Source organism: Malaclemys terrapin, chromosome 13 (genome assembly GCF_027887155.1).
Source record: "Malaclemys terrapin pileata isolate rMalTer1 chromosome 13, rMalTer1.hap1, whole genome shotgun sequence".
NCBI classification, from domain to species: Eukaryota; Metazoa; Chordata; order Testudines; family Emydidae; genus Malaclemys; species Malaclemys terrapin.
This window is the reverse complement of record NC_071517.1, coordinates 6,274,040-6,299,067: the sequence shown is the minus strand read 5'-3', so window position 1 is coordinate 6,299,067 and position 25,028 is coordinate 6,274,040. Positions and strand designations below refer to the sequence as shown.

Sequence of the window (25,028 nt, the reverse complement as noted above, 5' to 3'; positions counted from 1 at the left end):
CAGGTCACAGTGATGGATAATGAGCTTCTAAGTAACATACTCATCCAAAGTTTCTGTGAGAGGCCAACCTTGCTACAGAAACCTTAGGAGCTCACAGAAACAAGGAAACCAAACATGAACCTGAAACGGCCCATCTGGGGCCTGCGCTATGCATTGTCACTGATGTGTGAATTAGCCAGGCACGCTGGAGCATACGCCCCCGAGTGCACCGCGTCCCCACTCCTCTGCCTACCTCCCAGCGCTTCCCCAGTTGTTTGGCAGCGTTAGCACGCTCCGGTAGGGAGGGGGAGGAGCAGGAACATGGCATGCTCAGGGGAGGAGGTGGGGCCGGGGTGGGGATTTGGGGAAGGAGTTGGAATAGGGGCAGGGAAGGGGGGTGTGTGTGGGGCAGGGACTTTGGGGAAGGGTTGGAATGGGGGCAGGGAGGGGGCGGGGCCTCATGGAAGGGGTGGAGTGGGGGCAGGGCCAGGGGCGGGAGTGAGGGGTCGAGCACCCACAGGAAAGCGGGGAAGTCGGCACCTATGATTAAAACAATCTCACAGGAGAAGACTGCACTCTGCCAGACGGCTATTTGTGTTTATGGGAGCTCCCTGTATTGCCTTGCACTATCACTCCTCCCGGATCGGTTCTAGAGCACCAGAGGGGCAGTACTCCTGCCTCTCCGGCGCACGGACCACGTTCTCCAGCCAGAGGATCGGATTGCAGTGGATGTACTTTGGCTTTGGTGGTAGAAGATCAGGGCCTCAGAATTTCAGAGATGAACAAACCTCTCCAAAGAGGTGGGCTGCAAATGTCCCCCATCCAAAAGCAGAGCAGCTCCAGGCTGAGATTTTCGCAAAGCGGCTAGTGATTGTGAGGCCTGGATGTTGGGGTGCTCAGCTGGAGACACCTGAAGGGGCAAGAAGTGCCTAGCATCTGCCCTTTGGGCATCAGACTCCTTCAAAGAGTCTCAGGTTGAGCACCCAAAATCACTAGTCACTTTTGAATTCCTGGTGTCTCGTTTTCCTTAGGATGAAGTTTCCCTTTTTAAAGATTGGTCCTTGCATCAGCCAGGCCCAGCGGCTCAGAGCACCTGTGAGGCGCTTACCTGTGTTTCTTAATTAAGACGCACTCTCCTCCATCTTGAGGGTCTAGGTTGTAGATGTAAAGGTGTCCGTCTGATGTTGTAACTAACAGTCGTGGCAGCTTCTGAATCCTAATAAGAAATGAAGGGATGGATCTCTGTGCTAGCAGGGCACTGTGGGAGGAATGCGGAGCTGGGCGGCTCCACCAGGGGCGCTTGCCTGCCCTTCAAGTGGTAGCACATGGAATTACAGCCATGGCCAGGGTCTGACTGCTATCCTCACATACATACCTCGCACATTCCCGCTGCCCTAGATCCCCCATGATGGGCAGTGCACACCCTGCACTGGAGCAGAGAGACAAGGAGCTAAAGCCCTGCAAGTGAGGCCAGGCATGGGGCGTGCCCGACCCCATCCAACCCGGGTTACCTGTAGTGTAGACATAGCCTTAAAGGGTCCACTCACGGGTTTGCATTGGTTTAACTAACCAATGCAGATAGGTAAGTAGACAAGACCTAAGTGATCACCCAAAGTTAAGGAAGGGCTGTGCAGATGACCTAATCTGTACCTCCACCTTTGCCTGCCATATCCCTTGAGCGGACTGTCGTAGGTAACCTATGTGCAGTAAATGCACCTTCAACAAGCTAATACACCCCCCGTTCTCTGCCTGTGACACATCAGGAAACAATCCAGTTGTGTTGTGTGTCTGCAGCACCCTTTGCCAGCTGATGGGGTGAAGAGAATGCAGATGTTCCAACCTACGTGGAGAGCGTGCAGATGTTCCGTTGTCCAGAGAAGTTCAAGCGCACAGTGGCAAAGGCTCGGTCCTGGTTCATCATGTCCGACACTTGAGCAGGGAGGTAGTTGGTAGCAGCCATAAACATCTTTCCCATGTAACCACTCCAGGTGGGAGGCTCTTCTGGACGGCTGGGAATAATCAAACACCAGTCACTGAGGCTATATGCAGTAGCTACCACAACTAGCATCAACAAAACAACATAGACCAGAGCTAGTTAAAATTTACATACAAATTAAAACAACCCTACAGGCCTCTTCCTTTTGCCAGTTGAATCACAGGAGTTCCCTCAACAGTCTTTGCATAACCCCCCTTACCAAATACCCATGACTTGCTTGCACCAAGAGAAAAATGTCCTGCTGATAACTTGTGCAAACCCTCCACCCCCCATTCCCGCCAGAGAATGACTTGCAGGATTGGAGTGTTAGATATGGCCAGTAAAATGGAACCTGCTTTAATGCAGGCTTGCTAAAGCGTAATTCAAACGGACCAGCCCAGACAGAAAATCTACTCCCCCACCTTCGCTCCAGGGAGGATCATGGGAAAAAATTAACACATTACTCGCCTGTCCAAAAACCAAAACAAGTTACTTTCCATGGGCGGCGGGTGACCTGGCCACTGGGGGAGGCTAGTCCTCGGCCCCTCCCCTTGTGTCCAAGGCCCCGTCCCTCCCTCTCCCCTTCTGCCCCTGCAAGAGCCTAGAGCACCCCCACCGCAGTCCCAGTTCCAGCCCCAGCGCTGGGTGGCACGGTCACAGTGCCCCCAGCCCCGGTGCCAGGCAGACAGCGCTGCCCCAGCACCAGCTGCCAAGCCCTTGCGGGAGGCAGGCCAGCCAGCCCCAGCCCCATCCAGCCTGGGCCAGGGCAGAGCACCAGGAACTGCAGGAGGGGAGTCTGGGGTGGGGGGTGTAGCGTGGGCAGGTCATGCCAGGCTGTTTGTGGGGGCACAGCCTCCCCCAGCCTATGATACTCACCGCCCATGTTACTTTCCCTGCGTGAGTAGAGTTTTGCAAGGTTCACTTGAACAGGGGGCACTTAGAACCAAGGGCCTGTGAGGCTTTAGGGGCATGCAAAGGGGCCAGTTAGCCTGGCTAGCTCAGTTCTGGCCTGTTGTAAGTGGGTGCAACTCCTATTGACTTCAGTGGGATTCCAGTGCTTATTACTAGCCTTGAATATGGTCTGTTCTAGATGACTGGATTTGGAAGCTACCTCTTCTATAGCTATTTTCACCAGTAGATCTCCAAGTGCTTTACAGACAGTACAGCATTTACAGGTATCATTAGCTCCTGTATACAGAGGGGGAAACCGAGGCACAGAGCGATGACGTGATTTGCCCAAGGTCACCCAGCAGGCCAGTGGCAGTGCTAGGAACAGAACCCCAAGTCGCCTGAGTCCCAAACCAGTGCTCTGTCCAGTAGGCCACACTGCCCCTCCACAGCTTGATTTAAAACTGCACTGGTCCCATCAGATCTGCATGGGGAATGTGTCTCCAAGGATGGTCCTCCTGCTGGCGGGCGATGCCAGTCAGAGAGCACTATGGAGCCCGCAATGTGAGAACCCCGACCCTTATGGCAACATGCAGACAGCCTGTTGTATGGCAGGGAAGCTGTCCTCACACCGTGCTGGTCTGTACAGACAGCTTCTATGGGAACTGCAACACCAAGCCCTCTCTGCAGACCGCAGGGGAAAGGCCTCATTTGCAACCTCTGCCCTGAAGGCCGCCTCAGAGCAGATCCTCGGCGACGGATTAGCAGTGCTTTTCTATTCAGATTTAAACATTCCCCTTGCTGGGGCCGACGCTTGCAGCCAACGTGTTCCTGCAGTGGATTCATCTAGGGTACCAGCTGGGGCAGCAAGTTGTAACAAGAAGTGCCCACAGGTGGTGGAAATGCTTCCAGCAGGCAAACTCCATGAACTTGATGGCCAGCTAATCACTTTGCTGCCTGTGGTGGGACCCTTCTCCCTGCGTCCGGCCACAAGCACAGAGCAGCTCCTTAGCAACGCTGCTTGGATTTGCCATAGCAACTCCGACGTCAGCAGCATCCTGCCGAGAGGGGGGGACCTTGCTGGATACGGCCAGACACTGGCAGGGAGGGCGGGAAGCTAGAGGTGAGCCTGGGGTGCTGACATCACTTGCCAGCCAAAGGCAGGAGAGAGCAGAGAGCTCTTCCAAGCAGCAAGTCCCTCAGGCTATTAAGCCAAAAGGACAGTTTGCTGCCAGTGTTACGGAAGGAAAAGCACGAGGCCTCGTTCATGCTAACAGTGACGTGTGCTCGTTCCCCTCTGGGGCACGTGGCTTAGCTCAGAGCCTCTCACCTGTCAGTGGTATGTTCCAGTTTAAAGATGTGCACGGTCTCGGTGTTACTCGAAGCACACAGGAACTGCGAGTCCATACTGAACACGAGAGAGCTGATGTTCACGTACCTAGGGCAGAGAAAACAAAGGGCCCGTCACCAAATGGCGCACAACCAAAAGGGACACACCGCAGCAGCCACACCCGGCCATCTGTAAATCCTCTCCACTGACGGAAGAAGACGCAGAGACTGGTGATCTGGTGAGACATTTTGCCCAAGTAGGCCCTGCCTACGCTGCCAGGGAAGCCCCGTTAGCAATGTTTTAGCACGAACCATGATTTTGGCTGGAGTGGAGCCCTAGAGTGGAGACGTGGCCTTGCCCCGTTACTAGGGCAGGAGCAGCAGAAGCTCCCTAAAAGTGAGGGGGCCACTGGCACCTGAACCGCAGCCCCGCCCCCTGGGCTGCCCCTTCCCGAGGCCCCACCCCAGCATTGCCCCTTCCCCCCAAACCCCTCTTTCCCCCCCACTCGCTCCTCCCCACCCTCTCTCTCCCATCACTCGCCCTTACAGCCGGTAAAAAGTGACAAAGCCATGGCCGCCTGCCCTCCCCCGTTCCGGCGCCCCGTACTAGGGTTACAGAGGAGCGGCATGGTGCCTCTCTGGAAACTGCCAAGAGCGACAGGGCTACGTAGGCTCCTCTCCCAGCCACACAACACCGGATGACGGAAGGCAAGAGGTGGGACAGTCTTGTGGCATGAGGTGGTGCTGTCATGGGGGAGGCAAAGAGTGCTCAGAGCTGCTCTATTTACTGCCCAGAGGAAAGGGGATGCCCCTTGCTTTCACCAGCGATTTCTGAGGCCTGGTCTATGCAGATTTTGTACCAGCAGAACTATACTGGTCAGGGTACACATATAGTTATCCTGGTACAATCCCTCGTATGGATGCAGTTATCCCCGGATAAAGAGGCCTTACAGCTGTAGAGCTTATTCTTCTTTCCATACAAGAATGAGCTATGCTGGTATAGTTAAGCAGTAGGCCTTTCTAGTGTCAGCAAGGCCTTAATAGTGGAGAAGAATCCAAAGACGTGATTCAAACTTCTTCTGAGCCCGGCATTGGATGATTCAGATGCACGTTAGCTAGCTCTACAGGGCTGATTTCCTGGTGCCTTACAGGGCAAGTCTATGCTACAAAATTAAGCTGACCCAAGTCACGTTGACGTACAGCCACCGCAGTAATTAAATCGCTTTGCTCCTTGTGTCGGCGGTGCACGTCCTCGCCATGAACGCTTGCACCAATTTAACTGTCAGTGTGCGGCATTGTGGGACAGCTTCTGAAAGTCAATGTAAGCAGCCCAGTGTCTACACTGACACTGCGTCACCCTAACTACATTGACCTAAGCGCTACGCCTCTCGCGGAGATGGAGTTAAGTAAGTGGAGTGAGCGAGTTACACCAGCGGGAGCTACATTTTAGTGTGGATGCTTACAGAGTTAGGTCGATGTAAGCTGCCTTATCTTGACCTACCTGTAGCCTAGACCAGGGCACGGTCATTTACCTCTAGACAATGTGGGCATAAAACCCAACCGAATCAGAACGGGTAGCTTTTTAGCACCCACTTAGCCCAGGCAAAGTGAGAATCAGATCTCTGTAGAATGGTATAACTATTGTAACTTCATTTCTCAGGGCTAGTCTACACTACCCGCCCGGATCGGCGGGTAGAAATCGATCTCTCGGGGATCAATTTATCATGTCTCATCTAGACGGATAAATCGATCCCCGAATCGACGCGTGTACTCCACCAGCGCAGGTAGGAATAAGCACCGTCAACGGGGGAGCCATGGCGGTCGATTTGCCGCCGTCCTCACAGCGGGGTAAGTCAAATAGGATATGTCGAATTCAGCTACCTGTATAATCTCCACTTGAAAGGAAAGATTAGAGTCAATGTGTCCAGTTTGCCTCCAATTCTCTGGAATCACCCAGTTCTGCAAGCAATTGAACTGTGTCACTCAGCTCGCCAGAAGCAAAAGAACACAGCACTATCACGTTCCTATAGAAGGACAGTAACATATGCCGAAGCTGCCAAGGTCCTACATGGTCAAGAATGTCTGCAGTGAGAATGTATTTAACGTGCTGTTACTTGATCCCTTTGCATACTTGTCAACAATTTTAAGGAGTGAACCGACCTCTTCATTCCTCTTCTGAATTCGTAGAGTTTTTGCCCATCAGGTACGGAAAATACACGAATGACAGTGCCCTGTAAAAATGCAGGATAAAGGTCATGCAGAAAGCAGGGCGAACAGAAACATGCCCCTTCCTCAATGCTTTCTCTGGGGAGTTCAGAACATGCAAACGCCATTTCCACCTTCCCACCCAAGGATCGGTGCAAAGCAAAAAATCAAATCTCTTCCTCACAACTGCGTTTCTTTCATTTGTTCTCCCCCAGCTCCCTTCCTCCCCTCAATCAATACTAGAGCTTCACTGTCACGAAACAGAGACAGATACCACTTCCCATAGAACAAACAATCTAATCCAAATACTGGATTGCTCTGCGGATCTTCCGCAAACCTGCAAACCCACAAGCATTAAGGAGAGTGTTCACAGTGGGCTTTTCACTCACTTTTTCTGAAGCGCTTGCTAACTTCGATCCTGTGGAGTTGAAGGTTATTGCAGCGAGGGGCCCATCGTGGGCAGGAATTGTACAGACTGTTCTCTGTTGGTAAAAAGGTAACAGGAGTGTAAACCTCCCGCCTGCTATCTGGTGGCACATTCCATACCCAATTACACTTGATTCGTAGAGGTCCCTTAAGTGCCTTTTGAGCTTAGTGCTAAATCCAGGAGGTATCTCATGCTTCCTTCCACCTTACCCCCAGTTTTCCTCCTACCACAGCCACCATGTTACAAAAGCAAGTTTGGGCCTGATTCCAAGTACTGCCAACACTTACAATTCCTCTGGCAGTTATGGGTGCTTAGCACATCTCAAAATCAGGCCACAATGTAGTGATTGCCCTCCTACCCTTCTCCTTTGATGCTTGGCACCTGCCTGGGCAAAAGCAGCCCTGAACTCTGGGGACAGTTCATTCTCTGCAGAACTTTTAATATTACAAGACAATACCGATTCCTGGGATTTTATCCCAAGGAAACCCTGGCAAGGGAGGACCGGGGACTTGCTAATAATTCTCACTATACGCCACTCACCGAGCAGCTTAAGTTGCTCACTGGCTCTTCTCTATCTGCCCTCTAGCTCCTTTCATGATGACACATTTCTCCCGGGTCACTACATTCAGGAGGTTCATGAAGGTTGCTCTCCTTACCAAGGCACTAGTCCATGAATATACAGATCTTAAATTCAGTACTTTTGCTCTGGGCACGTGTCAGATAATTAGTTTAACTACGTGCCGTGTCCGGATGAGCAGGCGTGGAGAAGACCCCAAAGCTTAGTGGTCGATTTCTGTGCAGTATGGTTATGTGGACTTTCTTGTCTCTCGCTCTCTCTCTTTTATTAAAAGAGCTCAGGTGGGCATTTCTGTAGCGGTCTTTGTTTATCAACACAGATTATTTTCTGTCCATGGCAGTATCCACATGTCTATGCCCTGAAATCCTCTAGTCACTTCACACCTACCAAATTATTTCCGTCGTAAAACACAATCTCCCCAATAGTCGCGCTGCCAGGGTACGCCAAGTAGGAGTTGGAATGGTTGATAGAAAGTGCACATAAACCTAGCAAGGCATGAAGGCAAAGAAAAATGCTGTCAGGTATAGGGTGAGCACACACAATAAAAACGGAATGGTTACAGTCCGCAACAGAAACGCTGGATTTTCAAATCCAGAGGAGGAGTGTCCAGTCACACGCAACATATGGGCTTTCCCTAAGAGTGGGTTGGAAATCACTAGGAAATTCCTCGACTCTGGTGACACCTACTGGCACGCGACGGTAGGGCTGATAACCCTCCAAGATGCTTTTAAAGGATTCTTTCTTAGAGGTCAATATTGGGTCCAGTTTCTCCCCCTTCATCTGAATGACCACCCTTGAGAATGGAGAGAATAAATCACTTGCAACATTTCAAAGGGCTCTCTCTAGCTACGTCCTTATCCCTCACACCCACTAATGGGTTTTAGTCTCACCACCCCACTGAACAATAGAGAAGCAGCATCCCCTTTTTACAGATGGGGCACAGGGTAACTAAGTGAGTTGCCCCAGCGCACATGGGAAGTCTGTCGCTGAGCTGACAACTGAATCTAGATCTTGAGTCCCAATCTAGTGCCCCATCCACTAGACCATCTTTCCTACCCTCATGTGAGTTTCAGGGGTAGCTGAAGTAACAGGTCTTCATTTCCCTTTTGGGTGCCTACGAGCCTGTTCTCAGGGCTGGCTGCAGCGCTTGCAGGACCTTGTGCAGAGTACGCCACATGGCATGCCAGCCCATCTCACGTGCCACCTCTTGGGGGAGTGTCTGGCTGCAGGACAGGAGCCCAGATGCTTATCAGATGGTAACAGGGTTCATTCTAGGATACTGCACACTCGGCCTATGGCCCATCCCTGCCTGCTCTGCCCATGTACTGAAATGAACCTCGGTTCTTTCCAGAGCCAATGCTGTCACCTTCAAACACACACTGCAGCTGCTGTTAGAACGTAGGGGACTGCTGGCCTTGCAAGAACATGGATTTCTGATTTAGTGGGTTTGTAAAACCTAACGGAGCACTGCTAGGAAGGTGCCACATGTGGGGGGACCCTGTGGAGTTAGAGGCTATTTGAGATCCGGCCAGCTTGTGTGCTCAGCTCTCCAAACAGGAAATGCACCTCCCCCCACACACACTTCATGGGGCCGGTCATGCCAGGATACTGCCTTGGCAAATGCCCAACAGCAGTGCAGAATTAGTTCCAGCTAGTGTTTCAGATCATTGTTTATAACTGAAAAAAAGCCCCGGCGCTACAACAGCATCCAATAACCTGAGATATCCCTTTATCAATCTAGGGTATTTATACAGTGCTAGTCACTGCTCTGCCTTGGACTGAGGTGAGCTGCAGCCATATAAACTTGGCAGCAGTGGGAAAAACATTTAAAATAATACAAGGCAGCTGATAAAGCCTGAACAGTGTGATTTGGGGGGGGGTAAGAGGGGAGGAAATGAGATCAAGGATACACCAGAGACTTTTTAATAATAAATGCAGATAAAAGGCCAAAGAGACAAGGAACGAGTTCCCTCAAAAGGAAGGCCTTGGCTATCGGTCATTACCGTTTAAAGGCAACCACGGAGAATGTTCAGTGTAACCGTTTCCTGTCAGGCTGGAGATGACACAGGATCTAGAGAATTTTCAAGCTTAAGAAGCGGAGTTCTGAGTCAATCGTGCCCCGCTACAGGCCTGTCTGGAAGACTCAAACAGGAAACCAGGCCAGGGAAAGGTAAGAATACAAATATACAGAGCTGACCTCTTTAAGGCACAAAGAGCAGCCCAGCCACCGAGGTAGATGTGCAACTTGTCCGATTTCTCCTTCCTACGGTGCAGAGTATTCACACTACACAGTGAAGAGCTCCCAAACTAAGCAAACATGGGCCCAGAATCTGGGTGCCGCTCAGGATGGGCAGACGTGGCTAGCTCCTTGCTACCTCAGGGACTGTCAGACTCCAGGGATCCGTCCAGTCCTTAGCATAACTGAACAGGCTGAGGGTGCACAAAGGGGCTGCAGGAGTCAGGGGAAGACTAGTTTGACTTAAATTGAAATTGAACTGTGCTGTTAGTTTCATAAACCAGAACCCACGAAGGGGCGTTATTTGATACAGGAGAGCCTTGATGCATTTACTGGATCCACAAGGGGGAAATTGAAGCAGAGGCCAGGCCTGATGCTACAGTCCCTGAGAGAGAGGAGGGAAACAAAAATCAGAGATGGGCTGAGTTCAAGTCTCCAGGCAATATGGCTCTTCCCAGCCCAGGGAAAGTTCAACAAGAGAACAGCCTGTTGGAAGAGGCTTCCCTGTGAGAGCAGAATGTCCTGCCAGGGTCAATGTACTGCAGCCATCCCACAGCTGAGCAACTGACATCACTGGTAAAAATGCAATTGGCCTAATTACAACTCCCCACGGACACGATCTCGTAGCCTTCGAATGGATCTGAGCATCGTGAACTTCCTGCCCCTGGCCCAGATTCAGTCGGGGGCTTTGGGGGACTCGTTAACCTTCCTGCCCCAGTTTCCCCCGTCTGCAGAATAGGGCTGTATTCCCTCTCCTCCCTCGCAGTGGTGGCCAGAGAGGACTTGTTAGCAGCCTGTAAAGCTCTTGGGAGATGGAGATCACTCAGTGCGCTAAGTGCTGGTAGCACTCCAATGACCAAGGGTGGCTCCCTCGGGCACATGAAAACCACAGTCAGACTCACCCTCGCTGGGCATTTACCTGTGCTGAGGAAGCTGCCAAAACGTTACTGAGAAGGCAGCACTAATCAGATGCAACCTTCCTCTCTGTGGAACTACGGCAGGAAACGTTGTTTCACCAACACTTGGTTGCAGTGAGTTTGTGGAGAGAGTTATTGAGAGCATTTCCCCTCCAGCTCAAGGACATGGGCTATATATGGTTTGCTGTATGCGGCAAACCCTCTCTTGATGCCTTCATCAATATACTGACTGACTGCCCTGGCGTCTCAGATAATCCATGTTATCATCACGTGCTGTCGCTTTTGAAACACGACGATGACCCTTTCCGGCTACTAGAGAGCAGCAGCATGCCTGGGTGTTTGTGTCCCTTGGGGGATTTTTTTTTTAAATATCATTAAATTATATGTGAATCTTTAGTATGTTTAATCCTCAGCAAGAGACCATCTGTGAAGAGACTGAAGTAGGTCACTCTGGAGGGCCAGACGCTGTGTCCCCGGAAAGCCAAGGAGCCCGGCATTTGTTCCATGGAGATGAATTGCATCAGTGACTCGACAATGAGAGAGGCCACAATCCATCACTGTGATATCGGAACAGTGTACAGAGGTACCCACCTTAAGCAGCCACTGCAGACTACCCTCCCACCACCATAATAAATCGTTGGCTACTGGATGTAGAGCTGGATTTCCCCTAAGGAGGACAGGAGGGGATTCAGCTGAGGGAAGCTAGGTGGGTTCTGCTGCTGCCTACCCTCCCTTGAGGTTGCCACGGGCAAGGAATGGCATTAAGTTGGGGCCAGGCTCCACGGGAGCTCTTCTGGCAGACGCTGCTCAGAGAGATGAACTGAATTAGTGCAGTACCTAGGCATCCTGGCCACACCCCACTCCCCGCCCAGCACTGTACACTTTTGGGGCTGGCCCCATGCAGGTCCCTGGCAGAGGAGTAGTTGCAAGGACTTTCCACCACGGTAAACACCTCTCGGGCTGCCACAGGCCTCTGTTAGGGTCTACACTGGCCTGGAGAGAATCTGGGCCACGATTCTCCATCTATAATCAAGTGTCAAGCTACAAGACCCCATGTGGAGATGCAGAGCTATTCTGCTGACTCACCCTGGCAGCAAAAGCAACTGGGTCTCATTTGCACAGGAACACAAAAGGCTGGGAGCATCTCTGAAGTAAGACAGCTAGAAGAAAGAGCAGGGAGTCCTGAAGGGAGAAATTCTAATCTTCCCATTCAGGAAGGATCTCATAGGGTGAAGTCTAAGTATGGTCCTGCCTTAAGACTTTGTTACTTTATCTAAAAATAAAGGCAAATTCCAGAAAGGTTAAGATGTGGGAGAGGAGAGCATCAAGGCCACCTGATTGTATGGCTGAATTAAATTATACTGGGAATTTTAGAGATGCTTTTAAGTGGTTGCTTGAGACAGAACGTTATCTGCTTGAGGTCAGCTATGGAAGAGATTTTGGTGTAGGCTGGATCCTGGGGTTAGAGCAGTTAGACGTGTCAGTTATACATGCAGCCTGGATGCTGTACCTCCAAGGTCCTCAGCTAAACACCTAATACTCAGAGAACAAAATCCCTTTCCTTTTACCATAACTCATGTCAGAGTGTCGATCGTAGCCAACCCATGTTTGGGAATTTAAAGGCAGCCATGTATTATACAATCTACAACAAGGGTGTTGCAGTGAGATAAATGCAGTTAGACCGAGTCCTAGCAGTGTTGCCAGAGTCCTTCAGTGAAGTTATTTCCTCGTAACTTGGTGCAGTTCACCCATTCAGCTGTGCACCCTCTCCACCCCTGGTTCCCGCTCCCCCAGCTCTGCATTGCTGGGACAAGGCTCCTCTCACACGTACAGGTCACTGGTGATATTTACTTTCTTCAGTGCATTTCTGAATTCTCAACACTAAACTAAATGTGTTAGTAAGAATGCCGACACTGGCTTGATTTAAATTCTTACAGCGAAGTTTCAGATCTGTGGAGCTCTCTGCAGAACACCCGGCTCGTCATTAGTTTCCTTTGATCCCATCTCCTTTGCTTACCTGTTGTATTCGGAGGGGTATCCAGGATTGTCTTCAAAAGCTTCATGTCCTTAATGTTATGAATATAAATCGACTCCTCCAGGCAAACAATCAGCCTCTGCAACAACACAGTTGACAGGTACACAACCACAACTTGTTAACCCTCCCCCTACACACACCAAACATGTCAGCAGGTGCCAGTTACATTTGTCTTTCACAGCAGAGTTCACACTTTCACTCAGGCCCTTGCCATCAGAGAGAGTTACCAGGCATCTCTGAACTCCAAAATGGATCAGAGAGGCGAAGATCTTCCTCTCAAATCCCTTGCAATTGAGAAGCCCTCGGTTTTGCACCACATGACTGCAAAGAACTGCCTGCATTTGGAACCAAGATTAGACCCCCAATCTTTTTTGCCTTGATTTTATGAGAGAGCGGATTTTAAAGAGCACTTGCAAATGTACAGTGCTGTGCGAATGCTAGGGATTATCTGGGTGCAGCCTTAACCATGGGCATGAGGATGGTTTCATAACCCCACAGAGTTTCATTCCTTCCCCACCCCAACCAGGCTTTTCCTTTTAACATTTCTCTCTTTGTGGCTTCTTTAGTAGCAGGACACTTTACGATCATAAAAATTGGAGGGGAAAGAGGCTGTTAGATCCCTTCTAGTCTATTTCCTCCACAGCGTGGCATTGCTCCCTACAATACACTCACTCTAACTTTGTCCAATCAAGGGATGAGGCTCCCACCGCTTCCAAAAGACGCGCCTGCCACTCATGGGTGCCTTTTAACTTGGAATCAGGGAGCAGGAATCCATCTTCTGCTCCCCGCTCCATGGCTGTCCATGGCATAGCCAACTGCATTCAAGTTCCGACTAGGGGACACGCATTACAGAGTGGCTGATTTGCTCAGGCGGAACACTTTATCTTGGCAGTAGGATACAGTAGGATAGCTAATGTGATCTGCACCATCTCCATCTGATGGTGCTGTCCTTCCACTCACCCACCTGGCCTGAAAACACTTCCAATACTGATTGCCAGGAACACATGAATTCCTCAAAGCTGTTTCTACTGCTGTCATGATGTTAACATTAGGGCCCCGATCACTCAGCACCGTGCCTCAAAACAGTGGCACTGTAATCAGACATTTGTCCCCAATGTATTCTGCACTGATGAGTAACAGAGAGGGAGCTCTAGGCAGCTGAGGGTCTATTTTCAGAAGAACTGAGCACCTGCAGCTCCCCCCAGCATCAACAGAAATGGCAGGTACTCAGCCTCTCTGAAAATCTGGCACTAAAAGGCGAGGCCAGAACCCTTCAGACTTGGGTGTCTGCAACTATAGGTGCTTCCATCCCTTTGGCCATCAGGTCACTTATTTAAGGTCTACATATGGATCTTAGTGACTCACTTTAGACACCCACGTTTGAAAACTTTGGCCTCGGTGTGTAACTACAGGCTCAACCAACGCTACTTGAAATCAAAGCCTTCTTATAAGAGAAGCTTCTATTTTTGTTAACCACAGCAGCCAATGCTTTGTTTCCCCAAACCATTTAGGATTTCCAGGGAGGTTTACATTTAGCATAATTTCAGTGGCACTTTCCAAAAGAACAGCCCTCAACTTTATAACAGAGACTTGAAAATAAAATGTGTTAAGTGTATGGTATGCAAAGGCATCTCAAGGCTTCACAGAGTTCTACAATACAATGCTGTTGAGATACAGGTAGAGAGAAGCAGAGGGAGAGACGTGTGTGTGGTGGGGAGAATGAAAATAGGTTTTCAGATGCGAGATGGAGTGTCCGAGGGGCAGGTGACAGGAGCTGTGGACGAGAAATTTCCTGCACCAAGAGGAACAAGATCCTAGCAAAAACAAGGAGTCTGATGGCACCTTAAAGACTAACAGATTTATTTGGGCATAAGCTTTCGTGAGTAAAAACCTCACTTCTTCGGATGCATAGAGTGAAAGTGCACTCTATGCATCCGAAGAAGTGAGGTTTTTACTCACGAAAGCTTATGCCCAAATAAATCTGTTAGTCTTCAAGGTGCCACCAGACTCCTTGTTGTTTTTGTAGATACAGACTAACACGGCTACCCCCTGATACTTAAGATCCTAGCAAGGCAGACACCAGGTGAGCGGCGGGAGCAGGGAGGGAGGCCTGAACAAGTCCATGGAGAGTTTCAGACAAAAGGCCTAATTCTTCATTGCCCTGCCCCTTGAGCAGACAACACTAGCACCAAATGCAACCGGATGAGACTGGGCATGTTTGCCTTTCACTTTGCACTGGTGTAAAGCACTGCACAAGGGCCAGGTAATGGAGAGCTGGGCCCAAGGAGGGCAGGTTTGAGCGGCTGAAATGGATGAGGAGCTAGTGGAGGCGTTTGCACTTTTTGCTCAGATGCTGGGGGATGGTGCCTTAGAACTGTGTAGTAATTCCTGGGGTGAGGGAGGCGGAACCATCATCAATACAACCTACATTATGTAGAATGCATCACTTCTGTTGCTTACTGCTCCATTGCACTTTCCTCTACGCTTTCATTTAGACACCAACAAACAGACTAGTTATCTTGACCTGCACACTGAGAAGGAACGAGTGTCCTTCTGTTAAGTACATCAAAAGGATTCGGCAGCAGGACTGCAGCCAAGAAGAGATCCAAGGAAAACACAGGGAATTTTCATTAAAATACAAACACTGCTTCTCGCTAGTCAAAAGCACAAACCCCTGCTCCAGCATAAAAAAAGAAAAAATCTTGTTTTTCACCATGTGCAAGTAATAACAGGGCTGGAAATAAAGTGTTTCCATGAATCAACAGCAATTGAGAGTCTAATTCAAATGAATTCTTTGGTTTGAATAACAAAGATTTTCCACTAAGAGATCAAATCAAAAGACAAAACTGTTTGCCCAAAGAGATCTGTTCTTATTTAAACTTCCATGGCTGACAGTGATTCTCTGACTTGGATGGGTTTCACACTATGATGGACTTTCTCCAGTGCAGTATGGTTTCCATACTCAGGTCCAAGACAAGGGTTTTCAGAGTAACACAGTGAATGCATAACCTGATCTCCAGCAGATTAACTCGCAAGAGGGGATAGATTAGTCCCCTGAAGTCAGAGTTACACCACAGATAAATTTGGCCCAGGTTGTACTGATTTCATGCTGCAGTGCATGGAAATAAAATGCATTCATACTGAGGGAGCTGGGCCACCTTGTCTCCAGTATTTAGAGACATTTTTGTGCACGATCTCTCAGATATTTGGGTAAGCCTGCGATTCTGTCATACAGCATCCTGCAAACACTCTAGATGAATCTGCTTCACACATTTTTAGGAGACAAGGTGGGGGAGGCAATATCTTTCATTGGACCAACGTCTCTTGGTGAGAGAGACAAGCTTTCAAAGACAAGCTCTATGCAAGCTTGAAAGTTTGTTTCTCTCTCACCAACAGAAGTTGGTCCAACAGCAAATACCACCTCACCACCTTGTCTCCCTAATATCTGGAACCAGCATGGCTACAACACTGTATACGCATTTTAATGACAGCTGATGTGAAATAAACGGTTATGCCCAATGGCAAACATGAGAGGGTGTGCGTTATCATTCCCTAGGTATGGAAGAGCTCTCATCCCATGTGACAAGTACCCTCCCGTGCCTTCAAAACTCCCTTTTGCTTATTTCTCCTGCACTGACCTGGTACGGTCTGTTCTCCAGTGCTGGGTCATAACCATTTTGTATTGCACCCACCTGGGCTAGAGCATTAGCTTCTCAGGACAGTGACCTTATCACTAGAATAATGCAGCTCTTCCCTCAGATTCGTGTCTGACATTTACACCATCTATCTATGGTGTCTGAGCACCTCAGTCTTTAATGTATTTAACCTCATAACCCCCCTGGGAGACAGGACAGTGCGATTACGCTCAATTTATAGCTCGGGGACTAAGGCACAGGAAGACCAAGTGACTTGCCCAAGGTCACAAGCAATGAACCTGGGTCTGCCAAGTCCCAAGCTAGTGCCCTAACCACTGTACCACCCTTCCTTTCCATGGCATCCTTCTGTTCCATGAGACTGCACAGGGGAGTGAGCGCCACCAAACTGAACATTGAGCTCCTAGAACTACACTGACATTTGCAATACATAAATCAGAACTCCAACGGAAGTGATGATTTTACCAGCTACTCTTACCTGCCACAATACATTTCAGTGAAGAAATTAATTTAGTTCAAAGTTAATTACAGTATAGCACAAGCTATAGGGATCAAACAAAACTTTACTGGAAACTCAAGACAGGGCTTGCCTGTTGGAGATGCTTACTGCAGATTTCACTATTGCTAACCTAGAAACAGTTGATTATATACAATTATACAGTCTGTTTATTTTTGTATTGTAATATACTCCACTCTTTATAACCTATCGTGTATTTGGGAAGAGATTATGGAAAAAGAAGACTTTAAATCCTAAAAAATAACAACAGAGCCGCTAGGATACAGGGTAAGTGCAGTGGACATTCAAAGCTTTCCTCAGCATGACTCAGGAAACACAGTGAGGCTATGGGCTGCTAATGAATGCTATTTGAGACATTAGCCTTCAGGTGAAGCCCCACCGTTCAAATTACACTCAGGGTTGTGTTATTAACTTTGACTACGTTATCTGTGACAAAGATGCCACTGTAGGTCAGAAGCCAGAGCACGGCATTCAGGGAGAAGATGTGGTAGAAAAAGAGTTTACATGCCTTTGGAGCATGCGATTGTGTTTAATCAGAACAGCTTCGTTTAACTGTTTACTGCTAATTTATCATCTTCCAATTCAAAGCTCACCAGCAACCTTTGGCCATGACCTAGCATCCCATCCCACATGGCGTTATTGTAAGGAAATGTAGGAAGGAACGTATTTAAAACATACATTTCACTAAGGGACATGCCTGAGCCATATTCAGAGGGGATGCAAGTTATGTGTTGTTAAGTGGATGTAACTGAGTGACAGAGTCTAAGGGCTAAAGTAGTTCAAGAAGTAGATCACCTGTGGGTACCAGTGGGTGTGAAAATGCCTCTCTGACCTCTCTTTTTTGCACAGAGGAAAGTGTAAGGCTAAAGGAAAAGGAAGAACCTCACAGAAGTCAATGGAGCGAGAATGACCTAAAACCAGAGCGACGGAACGCAGAGTCGGGCCTATTGCGTTTAGACTTAGTTGACTATTATCGTATATTCATGCATGAGTAATCGATGCCCTTACCTGCCGATTCAGCCGGATGGACAGGATGTTGCTGGAATAGCTATAGTTGCAGATCTCCGTCCCTTTTTTGAAGTGATAGACGTTCATTTGCCGAGGCTTGGTGTGACTCACCACGACCACCAGGCTGCTGGAGAAGAGGCGCTCCACGATGTAAACATCCGGGATTTCATCTGCTCAGCCAAAAGAAAGTGAGGCGGCTGCTTTCATCTTGGGTCTGGCTCTTTAAGAGTCAAATCCCCCATGCATTGAGCCTAGCTCAGGAGCTGAAGGGTTTAGTGCTTAGTCATGGAGTTCTGCTTTTATTAACGATTACCCTTCCTTGGCATGGCTGCATCTAGGCCTTCTGCTGGGGGGTGCACTGGGCCCAGACAGGAAGGGGTTGATTGGTCTTTCCTTTGGGGACAGGAACCTAGTGCCTGCAATACCTGCCACAAATGACTGACCTCCCTTGGGCCCTCCAGCTGTAATTAATCAAGAGGGAACAGGATATAGAGGGGAATGAGCCCTGCCTCCCAGGTGTTGACCTTAATCCAGGGAAATACATGCCCTGGGAGGGAGCTAGAGAAGCTCCTTACAGGGGTAGAGATGAATCTGTGAGCGGACAGATCAGGACTCCCTGAGACATGGGACAAGCAGGGCATAGACTTATTTCCTGTAAGTACATGCTGCACTGTTCTGGGCTCCCTGAGGAAGGGGATGGCCTAAAGGAAAATAAGACATAGGATATTCTCTTCCTCCCCAACCCCCCAGTGGCCATGGGCCATCATGGTACTTTGGCTGACTTTCTGTAAATAGAGAACAGTGGTTCTCAAACTTTTGTACTGGTGACCGCCTTTCACACAGCAAGCCTCTGAGTGTGACCCCCACCCCATACGTTAAAAACACTTTTTAATATATTTAACATCATTATAAATGCTGGAGGCAAAGCGGGGTTTGGGGTGGAGGCTGACAGCTCGTGATCCCCCAGGTAATAACCTAGTGACCCCCTGAGGGGTCCCAGCCCCCAGTTTGAGAACCCCTGATATAGAGGGCTCTTTCTCTTACTACCACAACCCTTCCTCCCCAATACACCCAGATAACCTGGGAGAAGTTCCTCCTTTTTCACTCTAGCTGAAGGCAGCGAATATTCTACATGATCCCTGCACTGACCCACACGGAGGGCAGGCCTATGCTAGCTCCAATCTTGTTTAAATGCTATTCTTGTGCTTGACCTGGATTACAATATTTTAAGTGGGGTGTAAAAACAACAGGCAACTCTGGAGATAGCAAGGTTCTAGTATGGGCTCTCTAACTAGCATGGATCAGGATTGTCCCCCTAAAGTATGCCAGCCAGCCTAACATTGTCACTTATACCATTTGGGGGACCCTGTTACAACAGTGTAGTCTGTGACGCTATTAGGACACTCTTCCAGCTGCCAGTGTTAGTGGAACCAAACTGTGTTTCTGAAGGCTGCAGAAATCTAAGATTATAGCCCGTTTCGGGAACACTGTGAGGTTCCAGCTATGCTGTGAGACTGAAATATCTCTCTATCAGTTGGGACTACCAAGTTTCTAGGAGGTGGCCCCCAATCTGGTTGACAAAATAGTATAATTTGACATAGGCCACCCAAGGCCGTATGTAGGACTTCAAGGTCTTAAACCAAGTTGGCTGATCTATTTGGCAGATCAGCATGCATAAGGCTACATTGTGTTCTAACAAGGTTAAAGGGCTTTAGCAGAGCATCTAGGTTAGAGCATTTTTTAAATCTAACCGATAATGTAGTTTGATCTTAGCAAACAAAACTGCATTATATACAGTTTGGCAACAAAAAAGCTGCTCATCAGAGTCAAGCCCCTTGCAGATAGGGATAGCTCAGTGGTTTGAGCATTGGCCTGCTACACCCAAGGTTGTGAGCTCAATCCTTGAGGGGGCCACTTAGGGATCTGGGGCAAAAATCTGTCAAGGATGGTACTTGGTCCTGCTGTGACGGCAGGGGGCTGGACTCAATGACCTTTCAAGGTCCCTTCCAGTTCTATGAGATAGGTATATCTCCATATAAATAAGATGGGTCCCTAAAAGAGAAATCCTGGTAGCATACCTTATTCTTAATATCAAATTCAGGTAGACGGCTGAAGTTTCGTGCCTGAAACTTACTGATCCTAAAGGAAGTATTTGCATTTAAGTCGTCTTGTGTCTGCAACTCAAACTTGGTTGTATTGAGCTAACCTATAGGAACTGAGATATGAAACCAGAAAGCAAGACTGACTAGTGTCTGCTCTTCATGCAGTCTGAACAACGGAAAGCGTGAACTAACAACCTAATGGTGAAAAGTGAATTGGCTCTTAAATGCTCAGGTCTAATACCAGTGTAGGTTAAGAATGTGTTTCCAATTGACTGTTTTCTTTTTTTAACCTGACAACGTCCCTTTAAACAGAGCGGTAACTAGCACAGCTCTACTCCAATGAGGATACAGTAGAGGCAGGTACCATCTGTGCTATAGGTAGGAAAGCTAACCAAATGAATTGCTCCTTTGAGGCAGATCACAAGTGCAGTAATAAAAACTAAAGCCTATCATCCAATATCCTGCTGCCCCAAGACAAAACAGACTTACTGTTTTCATGGACTTGGTCCAACTGTTCCACAGAACTTAGGGAGAAAAGCCTGTATCCAGTTTTGGTTCCGATGGCCAGGGAGCTTCAAGAGACAAAATGTGTGCTGATTAGTTTATAGTGTACTGCTCTAATCTTGAAACCACTGAGTATCATTGAAAAATTAGTAGATCCTAATACAATGCATCATTTACAGGGAGCCACTCCCCTGGTCATATATGCAAATTTCAACCCAAAGCAGATACAACTGTCCACCCCAGTAGCTGGGGTTTTTTCTGACTGTTGGGTGCACACAACAGGGTGCCTTAATAGCAATTTGCATGTGAGGCTGATTAATTAACATTTGTAAAGCTAATGCAGAATACCTTGAGAGGATTCAATAATCCTATTTCACAGCAGGAAAAAACTAAAGTATACTGGGGCCATACCCTGCCATCTGGCTTTTAAGTGAAGTCCCTACTAACTTCCTTGATAAATTAATGATTATCAACTATATTAACTTGAGCATCATTACTAAAGCTGTGTGAGAACTTCCATACATACAAAAAATCTCCAAAGCCTGCTAGGGGGAGGGAAAGGGAATAATATACTTGTTAGGCTACCAATAAAGACTTCTAGCCAGCAGAAGCAAGACCCTTCTCTGACTCCAATGCATCTAAGATGAGAGACTGTCTTTAGATGTCTATCTAGAAATACTGGAGTTTTGGGAGGGCTGTGTAGGCCTCTCTGGTTTGCTTGCTGCCTCCAGGACACCCAGAAAGATAATGATGCACCAGAGTATGTAGAAGAGTATGTGTGCAAAGTGCTGGCTTATTCTTTCCATGCAGACTTGTTCTAGCCAGATCTTGGCTAAGGTCATTGTCAACATCTAAGTTTAAATCAGCAACCAGTTTAGAACATCACAGACCAAGGGAGAACAGTGAAGTATTTGTACAGTGTAGCCACATCAGAAGCACATCACCAACTCCATCCAAGCACTCTTTGTTCAAAGGCTTAGTAACTGGAAATGTACAATAGCAGCGCAAATGTAACAATAGAACTCATTTCTTTCAAAATCTCTGTAGAAATATTGGTATCTATACCTTCCTTGAGTACATAAATAAGGATATCTTAGCAACTGACTTTGGTCTTGTAGTAAAGGGCAAGTGAACTGGTAGAACGCAGCCCATGTCTCTTAAAGTGAAACTTCTCTTAAGTGACCACCCAAGGACCCAGTAAAAGTTGCTCTTTAGTAGACAGTCAAACCACAGGTTAAGCAAAACTGTATTTGACACTATTTAATGGAGCTAGCTACTTTATTAGAAGAATTGCCAAGAAAGCTCCCTCTTTGGGGGTGCCCCATGCAGGGACAGCTACTGGTGATTGGTACCAGACATTTACCAAGAACCAAGGCCTACCCTTGATGGCAGATATCCAGTTAACTGCAGAATAGATCATTCAGTTCTCCTGCAAGCTACAGTTCTAGCAACACGTTCCGTTTTCCATAAATACCTATGCATAAGAATACATCCACTCGTGGATTAAACCACTAGGAAAACCAACCGCCCCACTCCTGCAAAACTTGTTATGCTATTTGCAATAGGTTTGAGCTACTTAGGGAGACTCATGGTTGAGATGGATTATTAAATACTAGGAATACTGTTCACATTTTTGCCTCTTCTAAAATGTATTGGAGACTATGCTCAAGTCTAGCGGCTACAAAAGCAGACTGTTAGACCTAGGCTTTATTTCAGCCTTATATTTAACTCACTAGGTGAAGTTGGCAGAGACACTTGCTGTGCCTTGGTTTCCCTATCTGTAAATTGGAGATAGTATTCACCCTGCCTTGGAAAGCAGTGAGATCACCCATGGAAGCTTCACTTAGCATGCTACCACACAAGTCATCGTGCCAAGAAATAGTTCATAACTGAACAACTATTTAAATGCCCATTTTGCCAATAAACGTGCACTGAATGGCTCTAAGAAAAAAGCAGGGGCAAAAACTAAGGCTCACATAATCTCTATAGGTTTCAGAGTAACAGCCGTGTTAGTCTGTATCCGCAAAAAGAAGAACAGGAGTACTTGTGGCACCTTAGAGACTAACAAATTTATTAGAGCATAAGCTTTCGTGGACTACAGCCCACTTCTTCGGATGCATATAGAATGGAACATATATTGAACATATAATCTCTATAGGCATCCAGATGCTGCCATTACAGCTCTGCACAGTTAATATCAATGTAGCTCATGACCAGCCAAGCCCTGAATGCACAACAGTGACACTAAGTGAGGAAAGCACAAACTGGTAAAGCAGGAAGTGTGATGTGAGATGGGATTAAACTCCAGTGCCCTAACTATATCAGATTGCGAAGGGCACAATCATATGTTGTGTCATGTAGGCACTCACCCATACAACCATGCTTTGTGCACTGCCACAGACACATGGCCCTGGGTGTGTAACAAGTATACTGTGCAAGGAGTTCAACTTTCTATTCCCTCAGCTAGAATGTACATAATTGGGCAGCATGAGGGGCCCGATCCCACGAAATGCCTTGTCGCCAATGTGCAAGAACCTTAGGGTGCCCAGCACCTTGCACGACTGGGCCCAACACAAGAAGTGGTTTGGCTCTACAAGAAGGAAGGCTGCTTGTACTGAAAGCGAGAGGGGAGCTGAATTGGAGTGAACTTGCATGCCAACAGCCAGATATCCCCATGGGCCGAGGCTCAAACATGGGCCAGATGAATATTATTGGTACAGAAAACTTCAGCAACAGCACTGACAGCTGTGGCACAACCGACCCTTTCTATAAGCTCAGTGTTCAGGCTCTGCCGTGCTGGGGCCAACTCTTTCTCAACAGAAGAGCTGCTCCTGTGTGGGACAGAAACTGAGTTGATGGGACCCGGCACAAGCTGGAAAGCCGGAGAGGCAGCAACAATCAGCTAAAGCCCAGCCTGGTTAGTCAGACTCAAGGCTGCCAGGACCAGCTTGAATTGGCCTGGAAACCGCAGGTACATGAGCCAGCCAGGGAGACACAGCTGCCTCTTTGTTCCCGTTCCAGGGCAGCTGCCCTGCCACAGGGCCAAGCAGGGGGATCTCCCTCCCCTCCTCTGGGGACAAGTCAGGGCCAGTGCCCTAGCCCGGATGGCTCTCTTCCCCTGCCCCATTCTCTCCTTTATCCCCACCTGACTCCTGCCCTCCACCGTATCCGCTGCACGCCTCCAGCCTTCTTCCTCCCCTTCCCCCATCCCATCTCCACCGAGTCCCCTGCACGCCTCCTTCCTTCATTCTCTCTCTCTCCTTCCCCCCTTCTTCTTCCCCTCCCCATCTCTGCAAGTCCCCTGCACACCTTGGGCCTTATAGATTCATAGATTCTAGGACTGGAAGGGACCTCGAGAGGTCATCGAGTCCAGTCCCCTGCCCGCATGGCAGGACCACCTTCATTCTCTCCTTCCCCTCCTCTTCTCTCCCCCCCATCCCCTCTCCTTCCTCCCCTTTTTTTCTCCCTCCCCATCTCCACCAAGTTCCCTGCATACCTCCTTCCGTCCTTCTCTCTCTCTCCTTCCCCTCCCCATCTCTGCGAGTCCCCTGCACATCGCGGGCCTTCATTCTCTCCATCCCCTCTTCTTCTTCCTCCCTCCCCATCTCCACCAAGTCCCCTGCATTCTCTTCTTCCCCTCCTCTTCTTCCTCCTCCCCTCCCCCCTTTCCTTCTTCCTCCCCTCCCCATCCCCTCTCCTTCCTCCCCTTCTCCTTTTCTTCCTCCCTCCCCATCTCCACCGAGTCCCCTGCACTCCTCCCTCCTCTTCCCCCTTTCTTCTTCTTCCCCTCCCCATCCCCTTGCCCATCTCCACGAGTCCCCTGCACCCCTCGGGCCTTCATTCTCTGCTTCTCCTCCTCTTCCTCCTCCTCCCCTTCCCCTTTTCTTCCTCCCTCCCCATCTCCACCAAGTCCCCTGCATTCTCCCCTTCCCCCCTTTCCTTCTTCCTCCCCTCCCCCATCCCCTCTCCTTCCTCCCCTTCCCCCCTTCTTCCTCCCTCCCCATCTCCACCGCGTCCCCTGCATTCTCTCCTTCCCCTCCTCTTCTTCCTCCTTCCCTCCCCCCCTTTCCTTCTTCCTCCCCTCCCCCATCCCCTCTCCTTCCTCCCCTTCCCCTTCTTCTTCCTCTCTCCCTCCCCATCTCCACCGCCCGCCTCCCCCGGCCCGCCGGCCGCGCCTACGTGCAGTCCTGGTTGTAGGAGAAGCAGCTCAGCGCCTCGGGCCCCGCGGCTTCGGCCGGGCCGGCTCCAGCTCCAGCTCCAGCTGCGGCCTCCATGGGCGGCGCGCGGACGCCCGGGCCTCGCTCGCGCTCCGGCCTCGCTGGCTCCCCGCGGGCCCGGCCAGCCGCCACAACAACAGCTGGAGCCCCCGGCGGGCGGGGCCGCACCCGCGTGAGGCCTCCTATTGGCCAACGGGAGTTCGGACCAGCCACCCCGCCCGCCGCCGGTCTGGATTCGGCCTATCGCGTGCGTGTCTGGAGGGGGAGGGCGGGGCAAAGGAGGAACGCCCCGCCCCTTCGGCCAACAGGGCTGGCTGTGATTGGCTAGAGGAGAGGAGCGGCTGCCTATGGCCACGTGGTTGTGTTGTGGTTGCATCAGACGGGACTCCTGACAGATGTGATGTGGGGGGGAGGGGTTGGGGCAGGGAACAGCTGGAAGGGAGGGAACAGCTGGGCTGG

The 25,028-nt window shown here is 49.3% G+C and overlaps 1 protein-coding gene across 2 annotated transcripts in view; it reads right to left on the bottom strand.

Moving 5' to 3' along the window:
• The window catches only part of WIPI1 (WD repeat domain, phosphoinositide interacting 1), a 34,684-nt gene extending 10,051 nt beyond the window's left edge, over positions 1 to 24,633 (bottom strand). For both annotated transcript variants that reach the window (XR_008446926.1, XM_054047187.1), the window contains exons 1-10: positions 24,532 to 24,633; positions 20,338 to 20,420; positions 17,747 to 17,916; positions 12,551 to 12,647; positions 7,768 to 7,865; positions 6,766 to 6,858; positions 6,332 to 6,402; positions 4,173 to 4,280; positions 1,824 to 1,988; positions 1,088 to 1,195 (exon numbers count right to left, since the gene is read on the bottom strand). Coding sequence is in view for 1 of the 2 variants with exons in the window: in XM_054047187.1 (XP_053903162.1) it covers positions 1,088 to 1,195; positions 1,824 to 1,988; positions 4,173 to 4,280; positions 6,332 to 6,402; positions 6,766 to 6,858; positions 7,768 to 7,865; positions 12,551 to 12,647; positions 17,747 to 17,916; positions 20,338 to 20,420; positions 24,532 to 24,626 (1,088 nt within the window). In the remaining variant the exon portion in view is untranslated. The remainder of the gene's footprint in view (positions 1 to 1,087; positions 1,196 to 1,823; positions 1,989 to 4,172; positions 4,281 to 6,331; positions 6,403 to 6,765; positions 6,859 to 7,767; positions 7,866 to 12,550; positions 12,648 to 17,746; positions 17,917 to 20,337; positions 20,421 to 24,531) is intronic.
• Between the last annotated feature and the right edge of the window lie 395 nt (positions 24,634 to 25,028).